The sequence below is a fragment of the Athene noctua genome, chromosome Z (assembly GCF_965140245.1).
Source record: "Athene noctua chromosome Z, bAthNoc1.hap1.1, whole genome shotgun sequence".
Classification (NCBI taxonomy): Eukaryota; Metazoa; Chordata; class Aves; order Strigiformes; family Strigidae; genus Athene; species Athene noctua.
Window position 1 is genome coordinate 41,492,075 of NC_134077.1, and position 26,751 is coordinate 41,518,825.

Consider the following 26,751-nt stretch of genomic DNA (forward strand, 5'->3'; position numbering starts at 1 on the left):
ATTAAATTAGAAGTGGACACCCCCATTTACTTTAATTATGTTTTGTTGGGGTTTTTTTTGTTTTGTTTTGTCCCTTTTCTGTTCCTTAATCATTACTAGTGACTGCTTGAGATTAGGTGTAGTAGGGGAAAACTGCTGTTTGTTTAAAGTATTTGAAAGCATGTGGCTGGAAAGGAGTGAAATGTAAAAATGGACACATGTCAAAAGAGATTAAAAATACCTTTTTTCTCTTAAACACTTGCACACTGGAAAGAACACAGGAGAACAAGCTATGTGTCAATGGTAACCTACCAAGAAGCAATAGTGTTCAGAAAATGACAGGCACCTAAGAACCAGAAGAGGTCCATAGTCTAGTCTACAAGTAAATCTGAAATAAGACCTTTAACAGTCTGTGGATTATCAGACTCTGCAAGGGGTAGTTTAGGAATACAAAACCATTGCAGACAAGTTTAGTTTTCTCTGCATCAACCATGTGCAATTAAATGCAAATTTGGGGTCATTTCAGTTAATTGAAATAATGCTGTGGTGGACTGAAATGAAGTGATGATGTGACAAGCTGGAGAGTGGCATAACACTACAATTTGTCTTGCACCAGGAATGTTCTGTCATAGAAATCTGTGTGGTATTTGGACGCAAGGATGAATTCAGTGTGGTAGTTCATATCTTGCTTTTATTTTTTCTGTGTGCAGTTGGTGAGCTCTGGAGTAGAATGTGTATTTTTCTATATTTTCAGTTGTTATGCTTGTTAACAGCATGACATGTTATAATTTTGACAGAATAGTGGGGTGAAGGTGAGGGATGTTTATTGCATTTACTGCTGGATTCAGAGACTCTTGTGGGAACTTTTGAGAGGAATGACAGCTCTGTTGAATGATTCAGTATCATGGACACACAATGAAGGGGAGGGATAGTCACTTGTGTTCAGAACCAACTGGGAGAACATTACTTGGAGTTGAATGGCCTTCATATCACTAGCACTGAAAACTTTACACACTATGTAGTCTTTGCAGCATTTTAGTGAAGTACATAGGCATAACCAGAGGTTGGTGATTAGGTTTTTTTTAGGTTGTAAGTACTTTTCCGTGACCATTATTTTACTAATCAGTAGAAGGATGAAGCACCTCTCTGCTGAACTAGCAGAATTAAAATAGGCTGCAGTCCAGAGCAAATGTCTGATTAGCTGTGTAAGTACAGACCTGATAGGAAGGGGATGCAATGTGGAGCGCATGCCCTGTGTGACATCTGCTTACTGACAAGTACAGATTCCATTGTTGTGAAGACTCTGCTTATACATTCTTTCTTGCTTCTGTAGCCTTTAAATGCTACGGCAGGAGGTATGTAAAATAGGCTTTGCCTTATTTTCTTCATGCTATTCTCTTTTCTGATATAGTTTTGGTTTTGCATGGATGTTAGAATTTTGATCTTTTAATGCTGCTAAAATATAATTTAGCAGTAATTCTTCTAGGGGTTAGGGAGACATCACAAATCTGTCTTATAAACGTAGAAGATAGTCAACTACTTGAGGTGTTCAATTTCACGTTGTTTTAGTGCAGTCTTTAGTAAGTCATTCCTAATGCTAGCTGCAAAGCGATACTGAAATACATTGTAATTCACTTATCTGGAGGTGGGTTTTGGTTTTGTTTTGTTTTTGTGCACTGGCATAGAGCGAAGACAGTCCTAGTCCCAAGCGACAGCGCCTTTCCCATTCAGTCTTTGACTATACAGCAGCATCACCAGCCCCATCACCACCAATGCGACCATGGGAGATGACATCAAATAGGCAGCCTCCTTTGGCTCGGCCCAACCAACACCACTTCTCAGGGGAACGATGCAACACACCTGCACGAAACAGGAGGAGGTAAGCAAGCTGTCCTGATTTCAGCTCAAGGGAGGTGTGTTTCATACAGCACTGATTAGATCATACATGGTAAACATGTTAATGTTTCCTTTGAGCTGTAAGTTATTACAGTTGTAACTGAAAAGTTAGTGGAAGTAATTCCGGTTGGTGCATCATCCTGTAATATGTATGAATAGTCAACTTGGGGAAAGGAGTACTCAGTAACCATTTTACGTATGAGTCTTCACTTCATGCTGGAGCAGTAAGCATTTGGAAAAATGCAAGGAGAAATCTCATCAGGATACTTTCATACATAAAAAAATCTCCTTAAAGATGAGGGGTACTGGCTGGGGGGAGTGAGGAGGTTAACATGGTGTCGAGCGGTTGCTGGGATGGATTATTCACATGTAACAGGAGTTAGATTTTTCATGTTGGTTTCGGCTTGTGGCTCATTAGCATCTCAGGGCAGAGGTTTGGGAAGAAGTTCCAATGGTCATGGAAGAGCAGAGACTGGGATGGCCAGGTTGAACTGTTGCCTAGATGGATGATAGTAAAAGAAAGCATAAAAGCATAGACTTCTTTACTATTCTAGTTAAACTAATTATCTAGAACTCAAGCTTTCATTGCCTCACATTCTGCCTCAAAAATGCAGAGTCATCTAGCGCAAGTTAAAACACACGGTGAATTTGTTTGCTTCTGAGAAATATTGTGGCTTGGTTTGTACTAAAATTGAGGTGTATGCTTTTTCATGAATATAAAATATTAGACTTAAGAAATATGTAACTGGTGTTCTTTCCCAAATCAAATTTGTCAACCGTGATCAGTCAGAGGCAGTTGTGAAGCAAGAGACTTTAAAACGTGCTAGTTTTGTATATTTCCTTCAAGTCCACAAATCTGAAAACTTTTCAGTCAGTGGCATTCAAAATACACAGCTGTTGAAACAGCTTGTCAAACTTAAGAAGGAGGTTGAATTGTGAACTTGCAGAGTTACTGTGAAGACAGAATGTTAGGTCTTTTGTACATTTTGGTACAGGGATGCGCTACAGGGGCACTTGGTCCACAAAGGTTTTTTTACCTTAAAATGGTTTGAACTGAGATGCTTAGAATATTCTGCATTTGGCCATTTTTGTTTGGTGTCCAGCCAGCCTACACAGATTTCTTGCAAAGTTCATTAACATCTGCAGAGTAAGTAGTGTGCTTAACAAGCTAAATGCCAGATAGTTGCATCTAGACAGTTTGGGTATACTGTCGGATAAAGGAGAAGAATGGAATGTGTAGGAGATTAATGTGCATGTGGCAAGTGTCAGGACATTCAAATTCAGTGTAATGTTACTGAGGTAGCGGCCTGTGGCTTGCAAGTAAACCGTGCTGCAAATGAGAGACATCTCAGTGCAGAGCCATCTTCAGTCTGACTGGAGTTGTTAGGTTGTCTGCGGGACTGTGGACAAAAAGCATTAATCTTTCTAGGGATAGCTTGCCTTCTCTTGAGTAATAACACCTGCTTTTGCTCTAATCTGAGACATCTGAATGTGTCAGTACTCTGTTTCCCTGCACTTGAGTTAGGGCATTCAGCTTGGGTTCACTATTGCATTTGAGATGGCTCTAGGTCAGTTCCAGAGTAGTGCTGCACCCAGTCTCCTCTCCTAGAACAGGATTGTTAGGGGGAACAACACATATATATGTCTCTTATTTTTCAGGAGTCTTTTTGCATCTTAGAATACTCTGGAGCCATACTAATAATCACTCTCAGGGATCAAAACTTGATTCCTTAAGATCATTGTGAGTGCATCTGTTGTTAATGCTTTAGATGAGGTTATGCATGTGCTTTTGAAACCAATTTCCTGTTTTTCCTGCCTTGTGTTCTCTCTTCCCATCACATCTGGTCTCAGCGTTAATGAGGTTTTCAGATGAAGATAAGACAAAAGTTGCACTCTGGTTGCAAGTGGTCATTCAGCTCAAGAGACTAGAATAGGGCAGGTGCTAACAAAACCTCTGAAGTGCATGTAGTGTGGACATCATTCTGACCCACCATCATTAGCATTAACTCTTTTGTTCTACCAGTTCACTCCTGTTGGTCAGCACCGACTGTGCTGGTTTTTTTATTATCTGGGTTTTTTCCATTGTCTGGGTTACTATTTAGACCTTACCTCTTTGTTTCAGGGATTTTGTACTTTGCTTCGCATTAACAGTGCCCTAATTCATTGTGGGTTTTTTTCAGATTCATTGTAAGCAAATAAATAGTGTTTAGAAATGTACCCTTCTGGTATGAATCTGCAGAAATATGTTATTTTTGTCCAGCTACTTATGGTACAGATAAATTGTGAATGTAGCAGTATAATGCGTGCCTATATGAAACAGACGGCCATTCCAATTTGTCTTTACCAATACTTGTGAGATGGAAAGATCTGAACCATTACTGTGCCTTACGTTTCATCTGTGCTTCCTTTCTTCCTTGTCTTAGATGTAATTCTGAACTAATGGGATTTAAGAACATGTTACTGCAAAGAAATCATCCTTGTTAGAAAATAGTAAGATATGCAGATATTAACTCTGTAGTTACGGATACCTTTTGATGGCTGTTCCTTCCTAAGGATAGAAATTCCTGCAGTTTTTTTCACTGCTTCCATCCTGTCTCTTGGTTTTAGCAGGGCATTTGCCATGTTTATACTGTGTGTGTACAACCAGAGGCGGATTTTTGTGGCTATTTCTTAAAGACTTAAAGCACAAGTTCATTACTGACATTGAATAATAATTTAGAACCATGGCTTGACAATTATTCTGAATTAATTTCCAAGGGCATTTCCATACAGAGGTATGTGGATGCTCTGAATTTTGCTGAATGAAAAATATAGTTTCTTTCTAACTCTGCATAGTAAAAATCCAGTTTTGCTTTTTGTGGAGAATAACTCCATTAATTAAAAAAAAAACCACTCCACCTTCACATTAGAGAATATTCCTTGTATCTAATCTAAATCTACCCTCTTTCAGTTTACAACTGTTAACCCTGTCCTACCACTACACTCCCTGGTAAAACAGTCCCTCCTCATCTTTACTCTAGGCCCCCTTTACTTACTAGGCCACTATAAGGGCTTCGCAGATCCTTCTCTTCTTTAGGCTGAACAATCCCAACTCTCTCAGCCTGTCCTCATGTGGGAGGTGCTCCAGCCCTGTGATCATCTTTGTGGCCCTCCTCTCTGGATGTGCTCAAGCAAGTCCATGTCCTTTTCATGTTGGAGGCCCAGAACTGAACACAATACTCCAGGTGGGGTCTCATGAGAGCAGAGTAGAGGGGAAGAATTACCTCTCTCGACCTGCTGGCCACGCTTCACTTGGTGCAGCCCAGGATACAGTTAGCTTTCTGGGCTGCAAACACACATTGCTGGCTCATACTCATTTTTCCACCCACTGATACCCCCAAGTTCTTCTCCACAGGTCTGCTCTCAATCCACTCATTTCCCAGACAGTATGTGTGCATGGGATTTTCTTGACCCATGTGCAGGACCTTGCACTTGGCCTTGTTGAACTTCATGAGGTTATGCATGGGCTCATCTCTCAAGCCTGTCAATGTCCCTCTGAATGCCATCCCTTCCTTCCAGCATGTTGACCACACCACATGGCTTGGTGTCATTGGCAAACATTGCAGAGGGTGCACTGTCCTTGTCTCCAACAAGGATGTTAAACAGCACTGGTCCCAGTACTGACTTCTGAGGAATGCCACTCATTGATGCTTCCCACTTGGACATGGAGCTGTTGACTGCAACTCTTTGAGTGCAACCAGTCAGCCAGTTCCTTATCCACTGAGTGGTTCACCTGCCAAGTCCATGTCTTTCCAATTTAGAGACAAGGATGTTGTAGGGGACAGCACCAAGTGCTTTGCCCAATTCCAGCTAGATGGTGTCACTTGCTCTTCCCTTATCCACTAATGCTGTAACCCCATTGTAGAAGGCCACCAGATTTGTCAGGCATGATGTCCCCTTAGTGAAGCCATGCTGGCTGTCACCAATCACCTCCTTATTTTCCATGTTACCTAGCATAGTTTCCAGGAGGGATCCGTGCCATGATCTTGCTGGGAACAGAGGTGAGACTGACTGGCCTGTAGTTCCCTGGGTCTTCCTTTTTTCCCTTTTGAAAAATGGGTGTTATATTTCCCCATTTTCAGTCAGCAGGAACTTTGCTGGACTGCCATGACTTCTCAAATATGGTGGATAGTGGCTTAGCCAGTTCATCTGCTAGTTCCCTCGACACCTGTGGATAGTCTCATCAGATCCCATCAACTTGTGCACCTTCAGGTTCCTTAGATGGTCTCAAACCTGGTTTCCTCCTAAGTAGGCAGTTATTCATTCTCCCAGACCCTGCCATTGCCTTCTGTGTCTTGGGTGGTGTGGCTGGAGCACTTGCAGTTGAAGACTGAGGCCTCAGCCTTCCCCATATACTGGGTAACCAGTTTCCCCATTTCCTTTTGGAGAGGGACCACATTTTCCCTAGTCTTCCTTTTATCACTGATATACCTATAGAAGCTTTTCTTGTTGCCCTTGATGTCCCTGGCCAAATTTAATTCCATCAGGGCTTTGGCCTTCCTCACCTGGTCCCTGGCTGCTTGGGACAGTTTCTCTGTGTTCCTCCCAGGCTATCTGTCCTTGCTATCATCCTCTGTAGGCTTCCCTTTTGTGTCTGAGCTTGTCCAGGAGCTCCTTTTCATCCATGCAGTCCTCCTAGTTTTCTTATGTGACTTCCTCTTTGTCAGGATGCATCACTCCTGAGCCTGGAGGAGGTGATACTTAAGTATTAACCAGCTTTCTCAGGCCCCTCTTCCCTCCAGAGCTTTATCCCATGCTACTCTGCCAAGGAGATCCCTGAAGAGGCTAGAGTTTGCTCTCCTGAAGTTCAGGGTATTGAGCTTGCTGTGCACCCTCTTTGCTGCCGTAAGGTCTTGAACTCCACCGTTTCATGGTCACTGCAGCCAAGGCTGCCCTTGAGCTCTACATTCCCCACCAGCCCCTCCTTGTTGGTGAGAACAAGATCCAGCATGTCACCTCTCCTTGTTGACTCCTCTGTCACTTAGAGAAGGCAGTTGTCAGTGTGTTCAGGAACCTTCTGAATTGCTTATGCCCGACTGTGTTGTTTCTGTTCTAAGGCAGGAAATAATGGCATAACATCCGTATGTATAATAGTAGGGCAGAACAATAGTGGCTTGAGACATTGTATCATATACTCACAGTAGCATCTGAATAGCTGGTAGTATGCGCCCCCTTCCCCAGAGTATGTCTGTTTCAGACAACAGAGTTGGATTCAATTTGAGGAATGTCTGGGATTTGCCAACAGGTTTCAGATTTATTTCACAGATTCATTCAGGTTAGAAAAGACCCTTGGGATCATTGAGTCCAACCATCAACTCTACTCTACAAGTTCTCCCCTACACCGTATCCCCCAACATCTCATCCAAATGACCCTCAAACACATCCAGGGATGGTGATGCCACCACCTCTCTGGGCAGCCTATTCCACTGTCTGACCACTCTTTCTGTGAAAAATTTTTTCCTAATGTCCAGTCTAAACCTCCCCTGTTGCAGTTCAAAGCCATTCCCTCTTGTTCTGTCACTAATACCCTGTGAGAAGAGACCAGCACCAACCTCTCTACAATGTCCTTTCAGGTAGCTGTTTCAGAGTTCAGAGCCATTTCTTCCTCAAACTAAACAGTCCCAGCTCCTTCAGTCACTCCTCAGAGGATTTGTTCTCCAGGCCCTTCACCAGTTTCGTTGCCTTCCTCTACGCTCGCTCCAGCACCTTGATATCTCTCTCGTATTGAGGTGCCCAAAACTGGACACTACTCCAGGTGTGGCCTCACCAGTGCAGAGTACAGAGGGGGACTATGACATCCCTACTTCCACTGGTCACACTATTTCTAATACAAGTCAGGATGCTGTTGGTTTTCTTGGCCACCTAAGCACACTGCTGGCTCATGTTCAGCTGCTTGTCCAGCCACACTTCCCCAAGCCTGTAGCGATGCATAGGGTTGTTGTGGCCCAAGTGCAGGACCTGGCACTTGGCCTTGTTGAAGCTCACCCTGTTGATGTTGGCCCACTGATCCAATCTATTCAAGTCTCTCTGCAGAGCCTCCCTATCCTCATGAAGAATGACACTCCTGCTTAACTTGGTGTCATCTGCAAACTTACTGATGATACACTCTATGTCCTCATCAAGATCATCAATGAAGATGTTGAATATGAATGGTTCCAACACCGAACCCTGAGGAACACCACTTGTGACAGGCTGCGAGCTGGATTTGGCTCCATTGACCACCATTTGATTTTTGTTTGGTAATAGCAATGGAAATAGTGAGAGTGAAGAATTCTCCACTCTTGGAGAAGACATGTTCTAATGGTCACAGACCCTTTCCTTCAGCTTGTTCCATAAGTGGGAAACCATTTTGTCCTATGTAGCTTTAATTTGCTGTTGCTTCTGGGACCTGTAATTTATGTGTTGTGCAGATTGGAAGACATGCATTGAAAGTACTGGGGGGATGGTTTTGTGCTTTAAGTTCTTTCCACTTACAAATAAAAGAGAAGTGACAATTAAAGCTTCTCATAGTGAATTTATTACCTGTGTGTACCTCATCTTCTGAGTATTAAACCTGAACCGCTAGTCTCTGATTTACAGCAGTCATGGCTCAAGATAATAGCAGCTCTGCTCAGAAGAGTTAGATAAGAATACATAATCAAATCCTATGCCTGTAGATTAGTTACCCAAAAGAAGTGGATGCTCTGGTCTAAATCAATCTACACAACAGTTCTGCACTGTGGAAAAGAAAGATTACCACAGTCACAATTTCCTGGCGTCTTCTGGACAGAATTCTATGATGCACTCAGTTATTTAGAACTGAAAAATTCACTTATTTCTTCAAAGGAATCTACTGCTTTGACTGCCTCACTAATGAGTGAGGCAACCATTCTGTGACCTGGTTGGAGCGAGGACCCTGGGAAGATCTGTGATCATGTAATGAAAGATTTTTACCTGGAATAAATGCATGGAAATCTCTTGAAGTTTGCTATCTTGTCTTTTGAGCGTGGCAATCCAAGTGCCTTTTTTTAACAGGTTACTTTATATGTAAGAGTTCTTCTCATGGTTTCTTTTGCAGTATTAAGCTATGCTCTGTTAAGCATGCTGAACGAAGTGTTAGGCACTGTGTTGAAAAAAGCGTCATTTCTAAGGTTTTTAGCATTTTTGTCAGAAAGAAGTTTTATTTCAGTCTAACAAACCTGTTTAGTAAAACTTTCCAGTGTAAAAAAATTTCTTGATACTTGATTGTCTTGTGGTTTTAGTTATTAAGAAGGATTTGTGTTGCTTATGTAATCTCTAATTCTTTTAATGCGTTTCCAGTCCTCCTGTTCGACGCCAGAGAACAAGGAGAGATCGTTTGTCTAGACATAATTCCATCAGCCAGGATGAAAACTATCACCATCTCTCCTATGGACAGCAGCAAGCAATAGAAGAGCCCCGAGCCTTTCATCCACCAAATGTATCTCCTTGTATGTTGCATCCAGCCGCTCACCCACCACAGCAAAATGCAGTGATGGTTGATATTCATGATCAGGTAAGAGTTTTAGAGTACAAACAGAAGGGTGTTGAAGATGTGGGGTTTGGTTTGTTTAGTGGCTTTTTTTTCCACAAATCTTCAAGATCCCTCTCCTCTCCAAATTAGTTGGCAATGAAAATCATATAACGCTAAATGCCATTTGCCCTCTCACAGAGCATTTTTCCTGTTAAATGTTACTGGTGTATGGAGCACTGCAGTAGGCAGTGAAAAAAGCAAAAAGAAAGTCCAGACTTTTAATAAATAAGATTGATATTTAACAATTTGTCAATGCATGTATTGGTATAATTCTATAGGCCTCTGGCCCAATCCTTTGAAATGTAGTTATGTTGCTTCTGAAGTTAATTTAACATGATAAATATGTGATATGATAATTAAGAATGTATTGTATTTCATGTGAAATACCTCTCCTTAGCTTAGGAGTCCTCAGATAGTTAAAATACATTATTTAGAAGTAAAACTCAAAATGCCTATAATTAGCTGCCTACAGGAGAGCAGAACTCATGATAGTATTGTTGCATAACCAAATTAGCCATCCAAGCCTAATCAGCTCCTTAAATGACATGAAAAATTCAGGTATGTGGTTGGTCCAGAAAATAAATAATTCCTCTCTGCGACAGCAACTGATATAGAGGACCTGTAAAAGTTTTCCTATTGAGGTAACCTTGGTTGTTGTTTGTTCAATCAGCAGACTGCAGCACAAGTACATTAGTTACTATGTAGTCGTGAACTGATAAGTGGTACTGGTTATCCATAGAATGCAACTCTAACATCCCTGCTTAAAAAATGGTTTACATTCAGTGCCTCGGTACCACTGGTGTGTTGTGTTATGTGTGCAGAACATTTCTCAGTAACGAAGTGTTTGCATTCGGGACCGAGTGCAAGGGTGGGAGCCAACACCATTCTAGGCATCTCACAACCTTACTTTTTGATAAACAATTTTACTGCAGCAGCATCTCAAAAATTCAAATTGTGCTCTTGCTTTATGTTACAAAATTACATCATGACAAGCCTGGAAAAATAGTTATTCCATCCTGTTGTCTCTAATTTCCAAGCGCTATCTTTGATCAGATGTCAGTAGACTAACTGTGAGGTCTTCCATGTTCATGTTTTATACTTCAGGGACATAACCATTTTGAGAGGTCATTTTTTATTATTACTCTGAGTGGTAAATATTTCAGAATCACACACAGCATTTCACTGTATTCCCAGCTTTTGTACCTGAGCCAGGACCAGATCAAATTCAGTGTTTCCCTCTCTCCTGAGACTGGTTTCTGTCATTACTGATAGACAGGTTGAGATTTTAAGTTCTGTTCAGTGATCTGTGTTTTGTTTTGGCTGCTATGTCTGACTGTGTACTCCCAGTTCAGAGGTTAGCTGTCTTTACTCATTCTTACCTTCCTAATAAACTGTTCTTACTTGTTCCATTTTAAGCAACCAGGTTCCATTTTAGCAGATATGAAAGAGGAGGGAGCTTCCTTAAAATAATTAATTGCCATGCTTCCTGACACTTAAGCCTTTTCAGTTTTATTAGGGCACCAGCCTTCTTGTTTGGTGTTTAAAAAAAAAAAAAAAAAAAATGAAAACACCCAAATTCTAGGGCATATGACTAGCTAGAAAATTGGATTACGTGGGTCTGTTTCCTAATTAGAAATTGATACTTAGAGTCTGCTGCCTCATAGTCATGTTTACTTTTCCTTTTAGCTTTCCTGTAGCAGTTCTTTTGTGCCTTCGTTAGGAAACAGCCTGAGTTTGAGAGTGAATCAAGGGATTGGTCTCTCTGGAAGAAAGAAAATCTACACACTTTTCTTGTTCTTTTTAGATACAAGTCTCTGAATTATTATTGAACCAGTCCCTTCAAAGTTGAGAAGATTGTTTAGCTACTTGGTAGATTAGCTTTTATATGAGAGTTACTGCTTTCTTGTTTTGTAAGGACTAACCTTAGTACGTGAGGGGACAGTCTTAATAGAGTCTGAGGTGCTTCTGAGTGACTCTAAGGTGCCTGTGAAGTTTTAACATTTTAAGCTGAGAGATTCCTTTTGGCCTTGCCCAGAAACTGCTGATCAGTAAGTAATACTCCATTGAGAATAAGATTTTAATGAGCAGGAATTACAAACATGTGCCTCCTTTCACACTTTCATGGTGAATATATACTTTTTCTCACATGTAGGTAAAAGTTTGTTATCTTACTCATCGTGCTGTACAACACTGTTAAGAGTTCACAGTAAGTTATGAAATTTTTTTTCCCTTTTGCTGCAGATCCATCAGGGCACAGTTCCTGTCTCATACACAGTGACAACGGTGGCTCCTCATGGGATACCACTTTGCACAGGCCAGCACATCCCAGCCTGCAGCACACAGCAGGTCCCAGGATGCTCAGTGGTTTTCAGTGGGCAGCACCTTCCAGTTTGCAGTGTGCCTCCCCCAGTAAGTGGGTCTCTGTAATTACTCCAGTTTCAATCTTAGATATAGGAATTGTACCTTGGAGCTTCAGTGTCTGTATGGCTTTAACTGTGTTGGAAATAGCCTATTTTTCTTCCCTGTGATAATTTGCAGTGGCATAGTAGTGTAGGCCTTAGAGCTAGTAAGCATATGGTACTTGCCTACCATTTTTATAGACTATGACTGTTTATAGTATAGACTCCTGATGGTGTTTAATTCAAACTAAATGCTAGTTTATGAACTGACTTCTTATCATTATATGGAAGAAGGTCTGATATTGCAAAATCATTTTTCTTCTGAGAAGTAATAAGATCCTGAGAGATCACTAAAAGCTGAGAAGGGCTCTTCTGTCTCAAAATGCTCTCATTAAACGAATCAAAATTCTTCAATAATTACATCTCACTGTGCCTTTCTGGGAATAAAATAAAGTGCCTTGGCTGGCTAATTTGCCAGCGTTAAATTTGAAAGAATTTTAACTGTTTTCTCAAGAGATTTTTATGTATCAGATTGAAGATACCACTTGCCAGGTCATAGCATTCTGACACTACCATTCTGTGGAAATTTCATCATTAAGCGTTAACAGGTACCAGAGCTGAAGAGTTGTACGTCAGGAAGTTTCAGCAATACCTCTGAAGGTTGCAGAATCTGCTGGAAGGGTCACGGCTTTTTTTTTTTTCCCCCCCCTTCTTTTTCTAGTATAAATCTGTAATATCCTACATAAATACAATATATTGTGTCTAGTAATTGTTTATAATGTTGGCATAAACATCGGTCTCTCCCAGCTGTGCATTTGCCAGCAGTGTGTAACTTAACTTTTCCTTTTGTGCATTCTGTGACCTGAGGGCATGAACAAGCCTATGACACTGAAACAAACCCCTTGATGTGACCACCTGTTTCTTTAGGCTTCTCGGTGAAGAGTGAGAGTGATTTGCATTCATCCTGTCCAGGTCCCATTTTTCCCCGTAAGAGACAACAAAGTCTGCAGTATACTGCTGGTCAGTCTGGAATATCCGTGGGCAGTATTTCCCTTTACCTTTCATATTGGTGAAGATCTGTTGCATGAGTCAATGTATATCCCTGACGTGGGATGAGGCATAACTTTTTCTTCTATTTAGTGGTGGTGTTAGTGGAGCAAAGCAATCTCGGACTGGATACCCAGAGATTGGAACAATAGTAAATAATAAATTCAGCAAGGCAATAAAGCAGCATGCTCTAAAAAACAATGGAGAAAAATCTAAAACTATATTGGCACTTAAGGAAATCCAAACAACAGATACTAATAATCTTACCCTCTGCTTTCAACAGGTATATTATCTGTGCAATTCATAAAATGTTTTATAATTCAGCAGTGCAGCTGTCTTTTAAATAAATATAGGAGTAAAGCTCTAGCCAGGTTGTTTAGACTGAATGTACAACAGTTAATCAAGTATGCTGAGAGGATGGATGCAGTACAAGTGAATATAAAAAATTAGGATTGTATTTATGTAACATCAGCAGGCAGACTTTATGCTTTCTTCTACTATGTTGCAGAACTGAGGAATAATGTAAGTTAGGAGGGTGCTCTAGAGGTCATCTAGTGGTCACCTGCTGAGAGCAGTACAGCTTTTCAAGGATGGATATTTCACAACCCCTCTAAGCCTCTGCTCTGGTGTTAGTCTATACTTGTGGTGAATAATTTCTTCTGTATATCTGACTGAATTTTCTTTCTGCAACTTGAGGTCCTGTTGGTCCTCATCCTTTCACTTTGCCCCTCGAGGAAGAGTCAGGTTCTGCCTATCAACTCTCATGAAGTAGCTGAAGACAGTGCTATGGTCTTTGCTTAGTTTCTCCTTTTAAGGCAGAACAAATCCAGTTCTGCAGCTGCTTCTTTTATGCAGTGTGCTCTAAGATCCTGGTCATCATGTTGTCTTTCAGTGGGCTCATTTCAGTATGTCACTGTCTTGTCTTTAGCACTGGGGAAGCCAAAACTGGACATGGAACTTGAGATATAGTTTCAGAAGTTCCAAATAAGGGGGTGGAATCACTTCACTGGACCCACTAGTTACATTCTTATTTATGCAGCCCAGCATGCAGTGGGGCCTTTTTGACTGCAGGAGTGCACTGTAGTTCTTGTGTAGTTGCATTTGACATGTCCGGCAGAACCCAACCTTTTTTTTTTTTTCTGCAAATGTGCTCACCAACCAGTCAGTCTTAAAATATCCTGCTGCATGGAGTTATTCTGTCCCAGTGCCAGACTTCACATTTGCCTTTGAACTTCACGTGGTTCCTGTCAGCCAGTTTCTCCAGCCTATAGAAGTACATCTGAAAGGTAGCCCTGCCCTCTAGCATGTCAGCTTGCTCACCAGCTTCATCTGTGAACTTCCCAGTAACCTTTTGTTACTTTCACAATGTCTGCCTCTCTCACTGCATATGTAAATTAAGAAAATGTCACTTATGAAATACCTTTATAAGTTTTTAAACGTATAAGTTCATGGAAGCATATGTTCAAACAGCAGAAGTTTTCTAAGAGCCTGAATGAATAGATAGTCTTCATTTCTTTCCACTTGAAAAATAATGCAGCCCCAGTTGCTCTAATTTTAAAAATGCCATGGGCATAGCACAGATTGTTCCAAACATACACTGGAACTGTGGTAATATTTTACAGAATCTTGAGATGAAACCTATTTTAGTATGTTCCCCAAAGTACCTCTGGTTTTAAAGAACACTGTGTGATGTTCAACCCAAATATGTCTTCAACTATTTCAGAAAACAGTTTTCAATTTAATATAATAAAAATGTATTTTAACAATGGAAACACCCGTTGTATTCCTTTTCTAGAAAAATTACATAGTGACTGAGGGTGAAGAACAGTCAGTATTGGAGAAAAAAATAATAGATCAGATTAATCTGCTACTGTTCCAGTGCATGTAAAGATTTCTGTTTGGTTATGATCATGGTAAATCGATAGTTCCACCTCCACTACTGTAATCTGATTTTAAAGTAGATCTCTTTACTATTTTATGCCGTTATAGTCAGTATGCACAATATGTGTTGTGTGACATGACTGAAAAAAAAAAAAAGTGAGACCAGAACTGGGTCCTCTTTCTTTGTAAGATGCGATAAAGTATCTTATTAATTGCTTTTTTAATTGTCAAAAAAAGTCCCTGAAATTCTGATGACAGACTAAAGGTCAAGCAAAAGAGAATGCAGGTTTTCTTGCTGCTTCGTATCTGAACACTTCTGCAAAGCACATTCCTGCTCCTTTGCAGTGCCTTCATCACTTTACTGTTTGATCTTTAATGCTCAAAGTTGCTTTTGTGTGAGAAATTTCAAAGAGAAGGGAAAAAAGGACTATTTCCCACAGTAGCTGTCACTTAAGGAGCTTCCGTTAGAGCGTGGGGCTTCCCTCAAAGTGCAAAACTGAGCAGAGCTTTTGAATTACTCTTAGTATATGAAGCAGCAGAGGTTTTAAGGCAGTCTGACAGCTGGGAGTCCCTTGGCTCCATCTAGATCTTAAAGTTGCCCTTTTGAAGGTAATATGTGGGGAAAATAAAATTACCTAGGATAATGTAATTGCTCATTCCTTAGGAGTCTGTCTTAATTGTGGAGTAATGAAAACCCTAACTTCCACTGCCCTCATGAGAAGTAAGAAATACTTTGCACCTAGCAGATGTTACACTATGGTACTTACAGAGCCTGTTCTGTATTAATCACTCTTCCTTGTGTATTTGAGTTACTTACGTGTGTTTTGGACGCTTTTCCAAGGAGGCAAGAGAAATAATTTGTTTTAAGGATATCTTTCCATAATAAATATAGAATCTCCTCTATGGAATGTTTATACTAGATTCAAAAATGTGTTCTTTTCATTTTATTTCAGATGCTTCAGGCATGCTCAGTCCAGCACCTACCTGTACCATATGCAGCATTTCCACCTCTCATTTCTAGTGACCCATTCCTTTTGCATCCTCCTCATATCTCTCCACACCACCCTTCTCACTTGCCTCCTCCAGGACAATTCGTTCCTTTCCAAGCACAGCAGTCACGGTCGGTAAGTGATGCTTCTTAACCCATTCTCCATAGAGTTGGTAGGGCTGGATGGGCAAATAGTGCTGATATCTGATTGAGGAGACAGAAGGATTTGGTTTTAAAGTAACCGGGTTTTTGCCTTTATGCTCCTGTAGCAAGTCTGTAACTACTTAGCATAAAGATGATAAAATAATCCTAAAGTTTGCCATGTTTCTCTTCATCAGCTGTTGTCTGTGCTGTTTCTCCATAGGCCTTTATTTCTGTCAAAAAAGGTGTATATTTACTTTACCAACTATACCTTCGGCTATTTCTCTCCCAGGAAGCAGAAGAGAATCCAGAGGAAGTTGTGTAGTGCAGTAGTGGTCTCAGAGAAAAGTTTAGCAGACAGAGAAGAAAGGACAGAATGTTACTTTTATTACATGATTCTTTTGTATTACCGCTCAGTTAAATTTTAAATCACCAGTACTTTTCCTAGAACGTAGTGACCTTAGGTCATCCAGACATATTCAGCAGCCTACAGTCTTCCTTTCTCATTTTCTCTTTTTTCCCTCACTTAAGAAAGTTATTGATGCTTTCTGCTTAATCAGAATTGGCTTAGTGATAGGAACTATGCAAACATTGGAAAATATGACCCTGTTTTGGATTTGAGGGAAAATCAGATTTTCAGTTCTGGCCTGTAGCTCTTACTGTGGGGTACTCTGTATACTTGTGTCCATTTGTTTGCCCCTCTGACTTGGAATATGCCAGTATTTCACTTAATGCGGAAATAGAAAACAGCTTCATTTTTACTTAAAAGCACCGCTGAGACTTCTCCATGCCACATCTCTGGTGTGGATAGGGTAGTATTTACTTTGTTGTGATGATGGGAGAACAGCTGGGAAAGTGTGGTTTTCAGTGGTAACCTTTATAAAACTTTGCATTAGAAAATGTATGGATTTAGGTTTTAGCTTGGATTTCTTACTTAGGTTAATGACGAGGCTTGACTGTCAACTTTCAGCTCTGCCAAAAAGCTTGTATATTTGTGGTTTAAGAATACTTGTGTTGAAATTTTGCTCTGCATAACAGGGAAACAATAGTATTTTGGTTCCACAAGGTAGCTTTCTTAGCTGAATTTCTTGAGATTGTGGAATCCAGTGTCAGGAACAGAAAGGTGTATTAATGAAACTGTCAATTATTGGTTATTTCTTGAGCATTTTTGAGTCTGACTATACAGTCAGTAGACTGATGTTCTACAGTTGACTATTTTACAATACTGAGCTGGAATCTCATGCTTCTGAAACCTCTGGACTGCGTGTTCTTAGTGGGACTGCTTTGCATGACCCTCCTAGGAAAGCATCTGCTTGATTACTGAATATCATTAGCAGCTTAATCCACTGCAGTCGCCATGTTTCCTCTCCACTTTTCAGATTTTCTGGCACAATTTCAGTTCTTGTCTATGGTTGGGGTTTTTTTTTTCCTCACATAGTTGTACAGTGAGAGCAGCCTGGCAAGGAGGAGAGCAAATATTTGTCCTGAAAAATGCAAGACACAGGAAATTACAGCCACTCCTGTATTTGCTAGATCTCATAAATTCCTGGTCTATAAGCATGGCTATCTGGAAAACGTGAATTTGCATCAAATGTGTAGTGTTGTTTTTGCTTTTTGGTAGTGTTAATGACATAGGAATTGTTCACAGAGTTACTATGTGAAACATGGGTATAATTGTATCCATAATTTTATTTCTTTTTACCCTATAAAATTGACCACAGCAGATCAGAATATACAGCTGGAATGGCATTTCTTTATTGGGGAAAAATAGTATCTCTATTTCTGCAACAAAACCTATTTCTTTTTTAGCCACTTCAAAGGATAGAAAATGAAGTAGAACTGCTTGGAGAACATCTGCCCGTAGGAGGTTTTACATACCCTCCCTCAGCCCATCCACCAGCATTGCCTCCCTCAGCTCCTCTTCAATTCTTAACCCACGATCCTTTACACCAGGAGGTGTCATTTGGTGTAGTAAGTATTGTTTTCTGCACTGCATTCTCGTTCATGCTGCATTAACATTCTTGATCTTTATTCTATAGTACATTTTGTTGAAAAGTTGCACTTCTTGCAATTGTATTCCGTTATTGGCTATAGCTACATACCATGGTATTTTCTTTAAGCTTGCTTTAATCAAGTTAAGGGTAACTTAATGATACTAGCAAATGATTTCTGATAACATCTGCAAAGTGTTGTAGCAGTTACTTGGAAAACATTCCATATTGCCACACAGTCCAGGACTTCTATTGCAGAAACTTAATACAGTTTAGAAAAGCTGCTGTCACTTTTGGCTAATTCTTCATTGTATGTTGAGGTTCCACAAGTCAGAAAAGCTAGAATGATTTAAAAATAGTTCTTCTCCAGAGTGTTTGCAATTTGCAAGCAAGCAGTTGTATAGAGTGCTACCATAATTTAGACTGCACTGTGTTATAAAGACAGCCAGGCTTGCTTTAAGCCAACTTTCTGGGGATCTGGGGATCAGGCAGTTCACCTGCACAAAAAAACCCAAACTTGGTGCAGGATAAAGTCTGTGCTGAATTTTGGGCTTCTGTGGTGCGTCCAGTATCTGTGCTACCTCTAGGATATTTGTGGTGCACTTCAACCTGCAATTATATTAGTCCTGAGGTGGGTGTTGTTGGACTGTGTGGGTTGTTTCTTTAAAAAAAACTCCTGCCAGTGTAATGCTTGAAGAAATAACTAGAAGACAAGTCTAGGCTCTGATTTTTTTTAATGTTTGACCTGTGCATCAAGCTGATAGAAGGCTTGAGGAGTGTATTGTTAATTAAAATTGTAAATGAGAAAGACATTTTAGGTCATGTGTCTACAGAATATACAGATAGCTTCTCTTTAATTAGTCTCCTTGAAATCACACAACCTAGTTTGTGTTGCTTGCTGCAATTTTTATAAAGTTTCCAATAAGTCTTCATAATTAAAAAAAAAAACAAAAACAAAAACAAAAAAAACCCCACAACATTCAGCTCGCTAAACTAAAGGTGTACAAATTTTCAGTGAAGTTTTCAGTAACTGTGAGTCAACCTGGAGGAAAAAATCACTTGAAAACTTTATAAACTGCTTGTATTTTATTCAGTATGCTTGTTAGATGAACTGCAATCTAATCACAAATATTTTGGTTGGAGTGAGGCTTTCTTGATTTCCAAGTTGAGTCTTTAAAGTAAATAAGGAACAAAATACAATTTTTTGCAGATTATATAGCATTTGTTCATGCTTCAGTTCTGGGTTGTATATCTGTGAGGAGTAGAATAGAGGTGTATTACAAGTATGGTCTTTTATAAAGCAATCCTAAATCTGTATAAAATTTTATTTATATTAAAATTATTATATATTTCTGGTTCCCTTTCAGTGAACACAACAGTTTATAAATATATTGCTGGGTTGCAGAATTCACAAAGCAGTAAAATTACTATTTGCTAATGTCAAGTTTGAGATCTTACTTTCAAGAAAATGGTTCTGTCTCTTTTTCTTTGTGTTTATGTTTGTGTGTAAATTTTATGTGTGACCATGACTACCTATTAATAATGTTTCCATATAAAGTTAGGTTATTTTAGGTTAGTTGGTCATTGGTGGTGGTGAGCTTTTGCATTTTCTTGAATTTCAAACATGGAAAAAGAAAAACATGTTACTAAAGACTTTGAGTGTTCTTTGTTTCAAAAAAAAAGTCTCAAGGCCTTCAATTATGAATTTAATAGTGGTACCTGAATTTCAGTTTTAAAAATTACTAAAAAAGTTTTAGTACTTTGAATATTTCTGGGAAAATGCATTTAAGTGGAAAATCTTTACCATGTATGTCCCCATTTTAGTAGGTAATGCAAGGAATTTTGAGTAATTAAGATGAAAACTTAAATGTAAAAGTAAAGAGCTTAGCATGAAAATGGAAATAAGTATGGCAAAAAGGCCTGATTTATCCATGAAAAGAATACATTGAAGCTTTAAGCTTTGTCCAGCTGCAAAAATTGGGCTGAGTAAACTCCACAGGTGCAGTTGAAAGTCTTCAATCCTTCTTTAACATAAATGTGAATATACACCACTGCTTAAACGTGGGGGTGTATTTTAAGAGCTTTTTTAAAAAAAATATCTTTTTTTAGAGATTTGAGTTAGGTTTTTTTTTTCAAAGGCTTCTTTACTCAAACACTTGTGTGCAAGCCTGTGTAATAGCACCAGGTCTAAAGCCTGGGCTTTTTTATTTACAAGAGAGTCAGCAGTTCAACTCCTGTTTCCTGAACTAGCCTGCGTGTAGACTAAGCACATAGACTAAGCACACAAGAACTTGCAAAGATTTCTGTTGTGTGTTACTTTTTTTCATATGTGATGGTATGATGTTATCAACGGTATGGGAATCATTTCAAATTGAGACTGAGGTTCTTGTGGATTTGAGCAGAGGCTGGATTTTTTTTAAATAATGCTTTATTGAAAGTGGATTTTAATATTAAAATTTCATTTTATTTCATGATTAAGAAAAAATGTTGAATCACAGGCTGGATGAGGTTGGAAGGGAGGTCATCTGGTCCAACCTCCCTGCTCAAGCAGGGCCACCTAAAGCCTATTGCCCACGACCATGTCTAGTCAGCTCCTGAATATCACAAAGGAGGGAGACTCCACCACCTCTCTGAGCAACCTGTGCCAGTGCTCAGTGACCCTCACAGAGTAAAGAAGTGTTTCCTCATGTTCAAATGGAGCCTCCTGTGTTTCAGTTTGTGCCCATTGCCTCTTCTCCTGTCACTGGGCACCACTGAAAAGAGCCTGTCTCTGTCATCTTTGCACACTCCCTTCAGTACTGATACACACTGATAAGATCCCCCTGAGCCTTCTCTTCTTCAGACTGATCACTCCTAGCTCTCTATCTTTCCTCATATGTGAGATGCTCCAGTCCCATCTTAGCGTCTCTTTGTCAGACTTTCTCCAGTATGTTCATGTCTGTGTTGTGCTGGGGAGCCCAGAACCAGACACAAGTTCCAGGTCCGCAAGTTCCAGTTGCAGCTTATTTTCTTCTTTCTTGCAGCCTTACCCACCTTTTATGCCTCGAAGACTCACAGGGCGCAGCCGATACAGATCACAGCAGCAAATACCACCACATCCTTACCATCCCAGCCTATTACCTTATGTGCTGTAAGTTCAAAATATGTTTGCTTCCATGTAGGCCATTAAAAAGTCACATGAGTTTCAACAAGAGTCTCGGCACTTTTTATGGTTTGACTGTAACAGAGAATAGGCAGGTTCAGCTGTCCCAGAGAGAAGGAAAGCTTCCATTTATGTGTAAGTTTTTCAGCTTATTTTGAAAAACATACACCCCTGTGTAAGGAAAAATCTTAAGTAAACGGTTTTGTCCAGCATAGTTTTGTAGGTTTTTTGAGATACAGTAGCTTCTTGTTTCTGAACTCTTCATAAAATCTTCAACAGATTTTAAAACTTGGTTCTTGGATATTCTTACAGAGGCATGGTTACACCGTAAGATGAAGCCCTAGGAGTCTTCACTTACGGAATAAATTAGTTTGGTGTGGTTCTTAATTATGAAACACAAAGGTGGGAGCTTTCTGTGATGTGTTACTCTGTTGGCTGAACTGCTAATCTGTTAGAGCTGTTCAATTTCCATTCTGCCTCTGAGTTGTTTCTGGAAAATATGTGGACAACTAACATTTAGGAATTATCTGTAGTGTGTAGGGTAGACTCTCTGTGGGGGAGTCTGGGTGTATGAGGTGAGATTTATTACTCTTCTGTGTTCTGTTTTGGAAATAAGTATGAGATGTTTGGAAAGCAAAGATTATTTTCTGGTGGCAGAGGTGACATTGACAAAGAAATAATCCAATGTTGACACCAGATTTGTAGTCTGTCTCTGTGCAATTCCAGACATGGCATGAAAATGGCACCAGAAATCTGATCCAGTGAAGTTGTCCAACTTTGCATCTTAGAGTCTGAGAGTGATGTCATAGCTTCTTGACCATCCATTGAGGACATGATGTAGCATAGTAAATCCTGTTGACTTCAGTGGGATTTTAGTATACTTTAGTGCAGTAAATTTGTGATTTCTATGTGTTAAATTTTGACCCGTAGTACTATCTTGAGGGGTGAAAACACTTGCTGAAAACCAGAAAAACGTCTCTCTCTTGCCTCTCTATCTGAAGAGATTCTGCTTTAACTGACATCACAGTATGTGAGAGAGTGTGCTTGCCTTCAGTATGGAAGTTGATCCAGTAGCATATCCTATTTACCTTCATTGTGTGTTTTAGGCTTAAAAAAGTTTCAAGGCTTTTGTATTGGAGACCTAAGTGAACTTAGGGTTCCTTTTCTTTGTTGGTACTTTATCCACTTAACGAAATAAAACATTTAGAAAACAGAACATCAACTCACTGTCAGTTTTGGCTCTACATAATCTGTGATAATCAAGAGATTAGTTTCTGTAATAACGCTGAGCCTGGTTAGAAGTATCAGTTGAGACATGCATGCAATTAAAAAGGCAGCACTCCCAGTATCAAAAAGTGTCAGAATTAGCTTTTTCCTTTGACTCTCGCACTTCAACTGTCTATTCTTAACTTCAAATTTAACATTTTTACCAGTTCTGAGAACTTGTTGATTTGAAAGGGATCAATAAGGTAACTTTACGTCTGCCAGATGTTCCTGTGCTTTCCTTCAGCAAGATGCTGAACCTTATCATTGTTTGCTCTCATGGTAGATCAATGCTCCCAGTGCCACCTGCAGTTGGACCAGCTTTCAGCTTTGAGTTGGATGTGGAAGATGGAGAGGTAGAAAACTATGAGGTTGGTGTGTGAACTACAGCTGCCTTTAAAGAAGAGATGTTAGCTCAAGCAATACATAAAATTTTATTATATTTTGCTTTTAATCCTGCTTTTGCCTTCCAAGTAAATGTAATGACTGTGAAGACAGTATCCAGAAACCGTTCTTTCAGATTTTTTTTCAATACTGGGTATTACAAGTGCTTAGTTTTATTTTTTGTCTGTTGTTCTTTACGAGAATCCACCCTTCCAGGCTAGTAATCACTAAATTGTTCAGCTTTTGTGTTCTACATGCTACTCTTCTCCTTTTGAATTTTGATTGATTTTAAATGTCAAACAGAAGTGAAGCACTTTCAAAGGAAGAGAGTAACTTACTTATGTGCGTAACTTCGCAGAACAGTGCTAGTGCACAACAGTGCTAGTGCAGAATAGTGTTAACGTCATAGAATTAATTAATCTCAATTTAATGTTTATGAAACTGCCTCACTGATTTTTCTTCTTGGCCCTCAGGAGGGTACAGTAATTCACATCTGTAGATGTAGAACCCTCTTTAATATTCTAGGTAATTATGGGGCAGTCCCAGATGTTGTGTCTTTGTTGGTTCTCAGACTGTTGGATTCCATTTGATTTCTCTTCACACAATCATCAACCCTAACTTCTGCACCTCTTTGCCTGTGCTCGCCTTAAGAGCTCATTTTCAATTGCACATTTTCAGTTTAACAATGAGCGCTTCTGTAATAACTTCTGTGGTAGTTCAGAAGCATTGTCTTATTTCTGAAAATTTGGGCCCCAGGTTTGACAGTATTAGAAATGTCTTTGTGATCAGTACCATTTGCAACTTCTACCAAGTCTTTAAACTTCTCTATGCCTTGGTTCTCCGTCACATTTACAGTAATATTTTTTTTTAGGTCCATTTCCATTGTGAATGAGTTCAAGTTACATACGGGACAGAGTGCAAATTATTTACGCAAGAGGCTTTTAGTTGCAATACTTGGCTTATAGAAAATGAGCATAAAATTTAGCAGAAAAAAAGGCTTAAAATTTGATGGTATGTATTTGTTTTCCAGATTCAGGATAAAATCTCCATATTTTAGTTCAGCTACCCCAAGGGTGTGAAGTGAGAATCAGAACCTGTCCCATTAAATTCTTGGTTTCTCTCACAGGCTTACATAATCTTAAGAAGCAAATTTGTTGGTGATTTTTTTTTTGGTTACCACTACTATTAATTACATAGTGATGTAAGGGTGTATTCAGAAGTAGAATACTTACAAGCTGTGCATACAGCCACAGGACTAGTTGGAAGTTGGGACCTGGAGGTTTTGAAATCCCAGAGAGAACATCTTACATAACTAGAAAGATGATTGAATTCTGAAAGAATTTCCATGGGGTTTGTCTTGTAGGGGAGAACTAAGCTTCTAAACATTTCTTGATAGAAGGGTATTTTGTGTTGGTGACTGAGCTAGTGAGTTGTAATGGCAGACCAACCTCTAGTGGAATCGGAGCTTGTTTGAGCAGTGAATTTTTAAATGTCCAATTTCCATGTTTTGCAGGCACTGCTGAATTTGGCAGAACGTCTGGGAGAAGCCAAACCACGAGGCTTGACAAAGACAGACATTGAACAGCTTCCATCCTACAGGTTCAATCCAAACAACCACCAATCAGAACAGACATTGTAAGTACATTGGTCTCTTTCAAGGGTCCATAGTTTAAGTGATCTATTTTCATTTCTTTAACTTGCAGCCTCAGCTAGTCTAGAAGGGCTTTAAAAGCAGTCATGCCAATAAACAGTTTAATTTTCTTTTTTTCTTGGATTGCTTTCCAGATTGTCCTGGTTCAGCTAGAATAAAGTTTCTCCCAAGCAGGGGGAAGGTATCTCCAACTGGGTTATTCATACCATGCTGACCGTCAGGTCCGGCGTGGTTGCGCGGGAAGCTTTCCTTTGTGGCTTTTGTCACGGGAAGCACGCGCGGTGGGTTGGCTGTGTTCACTGCGGTATTTCTCTGTATATATTTTGTCTTGTTTACTGTTATTACTGTTTGTTGTTGTTATTATTGCTATTGTTGTTGTTCAGATTCTTTATTACACTGTTGTATTAAATATCTCCTTATTTTAACCCCAGAGTTTGTGCCCTACATGGTTCGAGGGTGGGGGAGGGACAAGAGCAACGTGGTCTCCGGTCCCAGCAGGGCTTAACCCAGCACAGCCTCCTTTGGTGTACCAACATGGAGCAGAAGAGGGTTGAAATAAGGTTCAAAAAAGGGACAGACCCTGACCAGAGTGTGTTGGAGCAATCTGTTGACTGCAGTTTTCTCTGTACTTGAATTGTTTCATAAGAAAATGTTTGCAATGCTGGCCCACTTGCTTGCATGGTGGAGCTGGATTAACCCTTATATCCAGTGTATGATCCCAGTGCTGACATTTGTTGTCGATTGAAAATGTATAAAGGGTCTCTTTTTGCTGTACTGGCTCCTGACTGCTTATATCAACCGCTTGTATCACTGTGTGTGGGGGCGGGCCGGTATCTGTTTACTGCCTGGGCTTTTGTTAGGGGTCTCACCTCCTCTATGGGTGAGCCAGGGGAAGAGATCCTCTTGTTTTTTGAGAGTTTCAATTATCCTTGGAGCCTGCAGGCCAGTGTATTTGCGGCACAATGTTTTCTGGGTGTCTGCCAGATCTTGTTTTGAGCCATACGGCACTTCTCTAACAATAGCAGTACACGGAAACCTGCCCCAAGTTCAGATAATAGCGAGTAGCAAGCTCTGTGGGAAAAGATGGGCAAATGCCTTGGTCAGTGGTCACCTCCAGTGCTTTGGAATTTCACTCCCGAACAAATGCAGAGCCCTGACAAACTGATGAAGTGCTTAGAAAGGGTGTGTTATCAGTGTGGCAAAACCCAGGAGACATAACTCGCTGCAGTGTATTGGGGACTTGCTCATGCCTACCGTGTCCTCTTTAATACCACTCACTGCCCTCAAGGGGGAGAAAGGGCTGCAGGATCTGAGAGTGAGCTTACTGGTACAGCAGCTGGGCTGGGGGAACAGTCAGAGTCAGTATCAGTCGCCTCCACGCACAGAGCAGCTGAGCCAGAGAGCCAGCCAGTGCCAGTATCAGTCGCTCCGATACAGAAAACCAAATATACCAGAAAGTCAGCTCTCAAAGTGGGGGATGGGGATGAGCCAGGCCCAGCACAGAAACAGGAGGCAGGGCCAGTGGTGAACATCGGATCTCTATCCTCTACTGAGTTGTGAGATATGCGGAGAGATTTCAGCTGCCTGGGAGGCGAGAAGATTTGCACCTGGCTGCTCCGATGCTGGGATACTGGAGCTAGTGCTTTTGAGATGGAGGGGAGAGAGGCCAAGCAGCTGGGATCCTTGGCCAAGGAGGCTGGCATTGATAGGAAAATAGGGAAGCAGACTCAAACCCTCAGCCTTTGGAGGCGACTCCTGCTCAGTGTAAGGGAGAGGCACCCCTACAAGGATGATATCCTATGTCAGCTAAGCAAATGGACCAGCATTGAGAAAGGCATCCAGAACCTCAGGGAATTGGCTGTTTTTGAGATGATCTATGGTGATCTGAATGATGAGCAGTCACCCATGGACCCAGATCAGGCCCCTTGCACACACCTGATGTGGCGAAAGTTCCTGAAGAGTGCACCAGAAGCACACTCAAAAGCATTGGCAATAGTGTCCTGGTGGACAGACATCCAGACTCTAACAGTGGATGGAGTGGTTGGCAAGCTCCGGCAATATGAGGGAAATCTCCCTTCATCTCAGCATTCCTGGGTCTCAGCTGTGGAGGAACTGTCTCAGAGGGTGCAGAAAATGGAAGAGGACATGTCCTACATTCCACCTGCACAGGCTGATGTCTCAGCTATTAGAAGTAAACAGTTCCCCACCCAAGAGAAAGGCAGTAGAAGGCACAAACCATGGGCACCGTGTGTTTCTTCCTCTGCAACCATGGAGAAAACATGAGGAGGTGGGATGGACAGCCCACTGCCGCCCTAGCTGCACGAGTAGAGCAGCTGAAAGGCAAGACCATCACGAAAGGGGAGTCCTCCAAGAGAAGCGCTGCTCCAGTGTCCAGTCAGAAATCCCCCAGGCAGAATAG

The 26,751-nt window shown here is 40.5% G+C and overlaps 1 protein-coding gene across 9 annotated transcripts in view; it reads left to right on the forward strand.

Annotated features, from left to right (window-relative positions):
* The window catches only part of RNF38 (ring finger protein 38), a 144,005-nt gene that overhangs the window by 103,345 nt on the left and 13,909 nt on the right, over positions 1 to 26,751 (forward strand). For all 9 annotated transcript variants that reach the window (XR_012635648.1, XM_074933191.1, XM_074933192.1 and 6 more), the window contains 8 exons: positions 1,665 to 1,858; positions 9,214 to 9,427; positions 11,687 to 11,854; positions 15,726 to 15,896; positions 17,711 to 17,872; positions 20,916 to 21,022; positions 22,584 to 22,668; positions 24,195 to 24,316. Coding sequence is in view for 8 of the 9 variants with exons in the window: in XM_074933191.1 (XP_074789292.1) it covers positions 1,665 to 1,858; positions 9,214 to 9,427; positions 11,687 to 11,854; positions 15,726 to 15,896; positions 17,711 to 17,872; positions 20,916 to 21,022; positions 22,584 to 22,668; positions 24,195 to 24,316 (1,223 nt within the window). In the remaining variant the exon portion in view is untranslated. The remainder of the gene's footprint in view (positions 1 to 1,664; positions 1,859 to 9,213; positions 9,428 to 11,686; positions 11,855 to 15,725; positions 15,897 to 17,710; positions 17,873 to 20,915; positions 21,023 to 22,583; positions 22,669 to 24,194; positions 24,317 to 26,751) is intronic.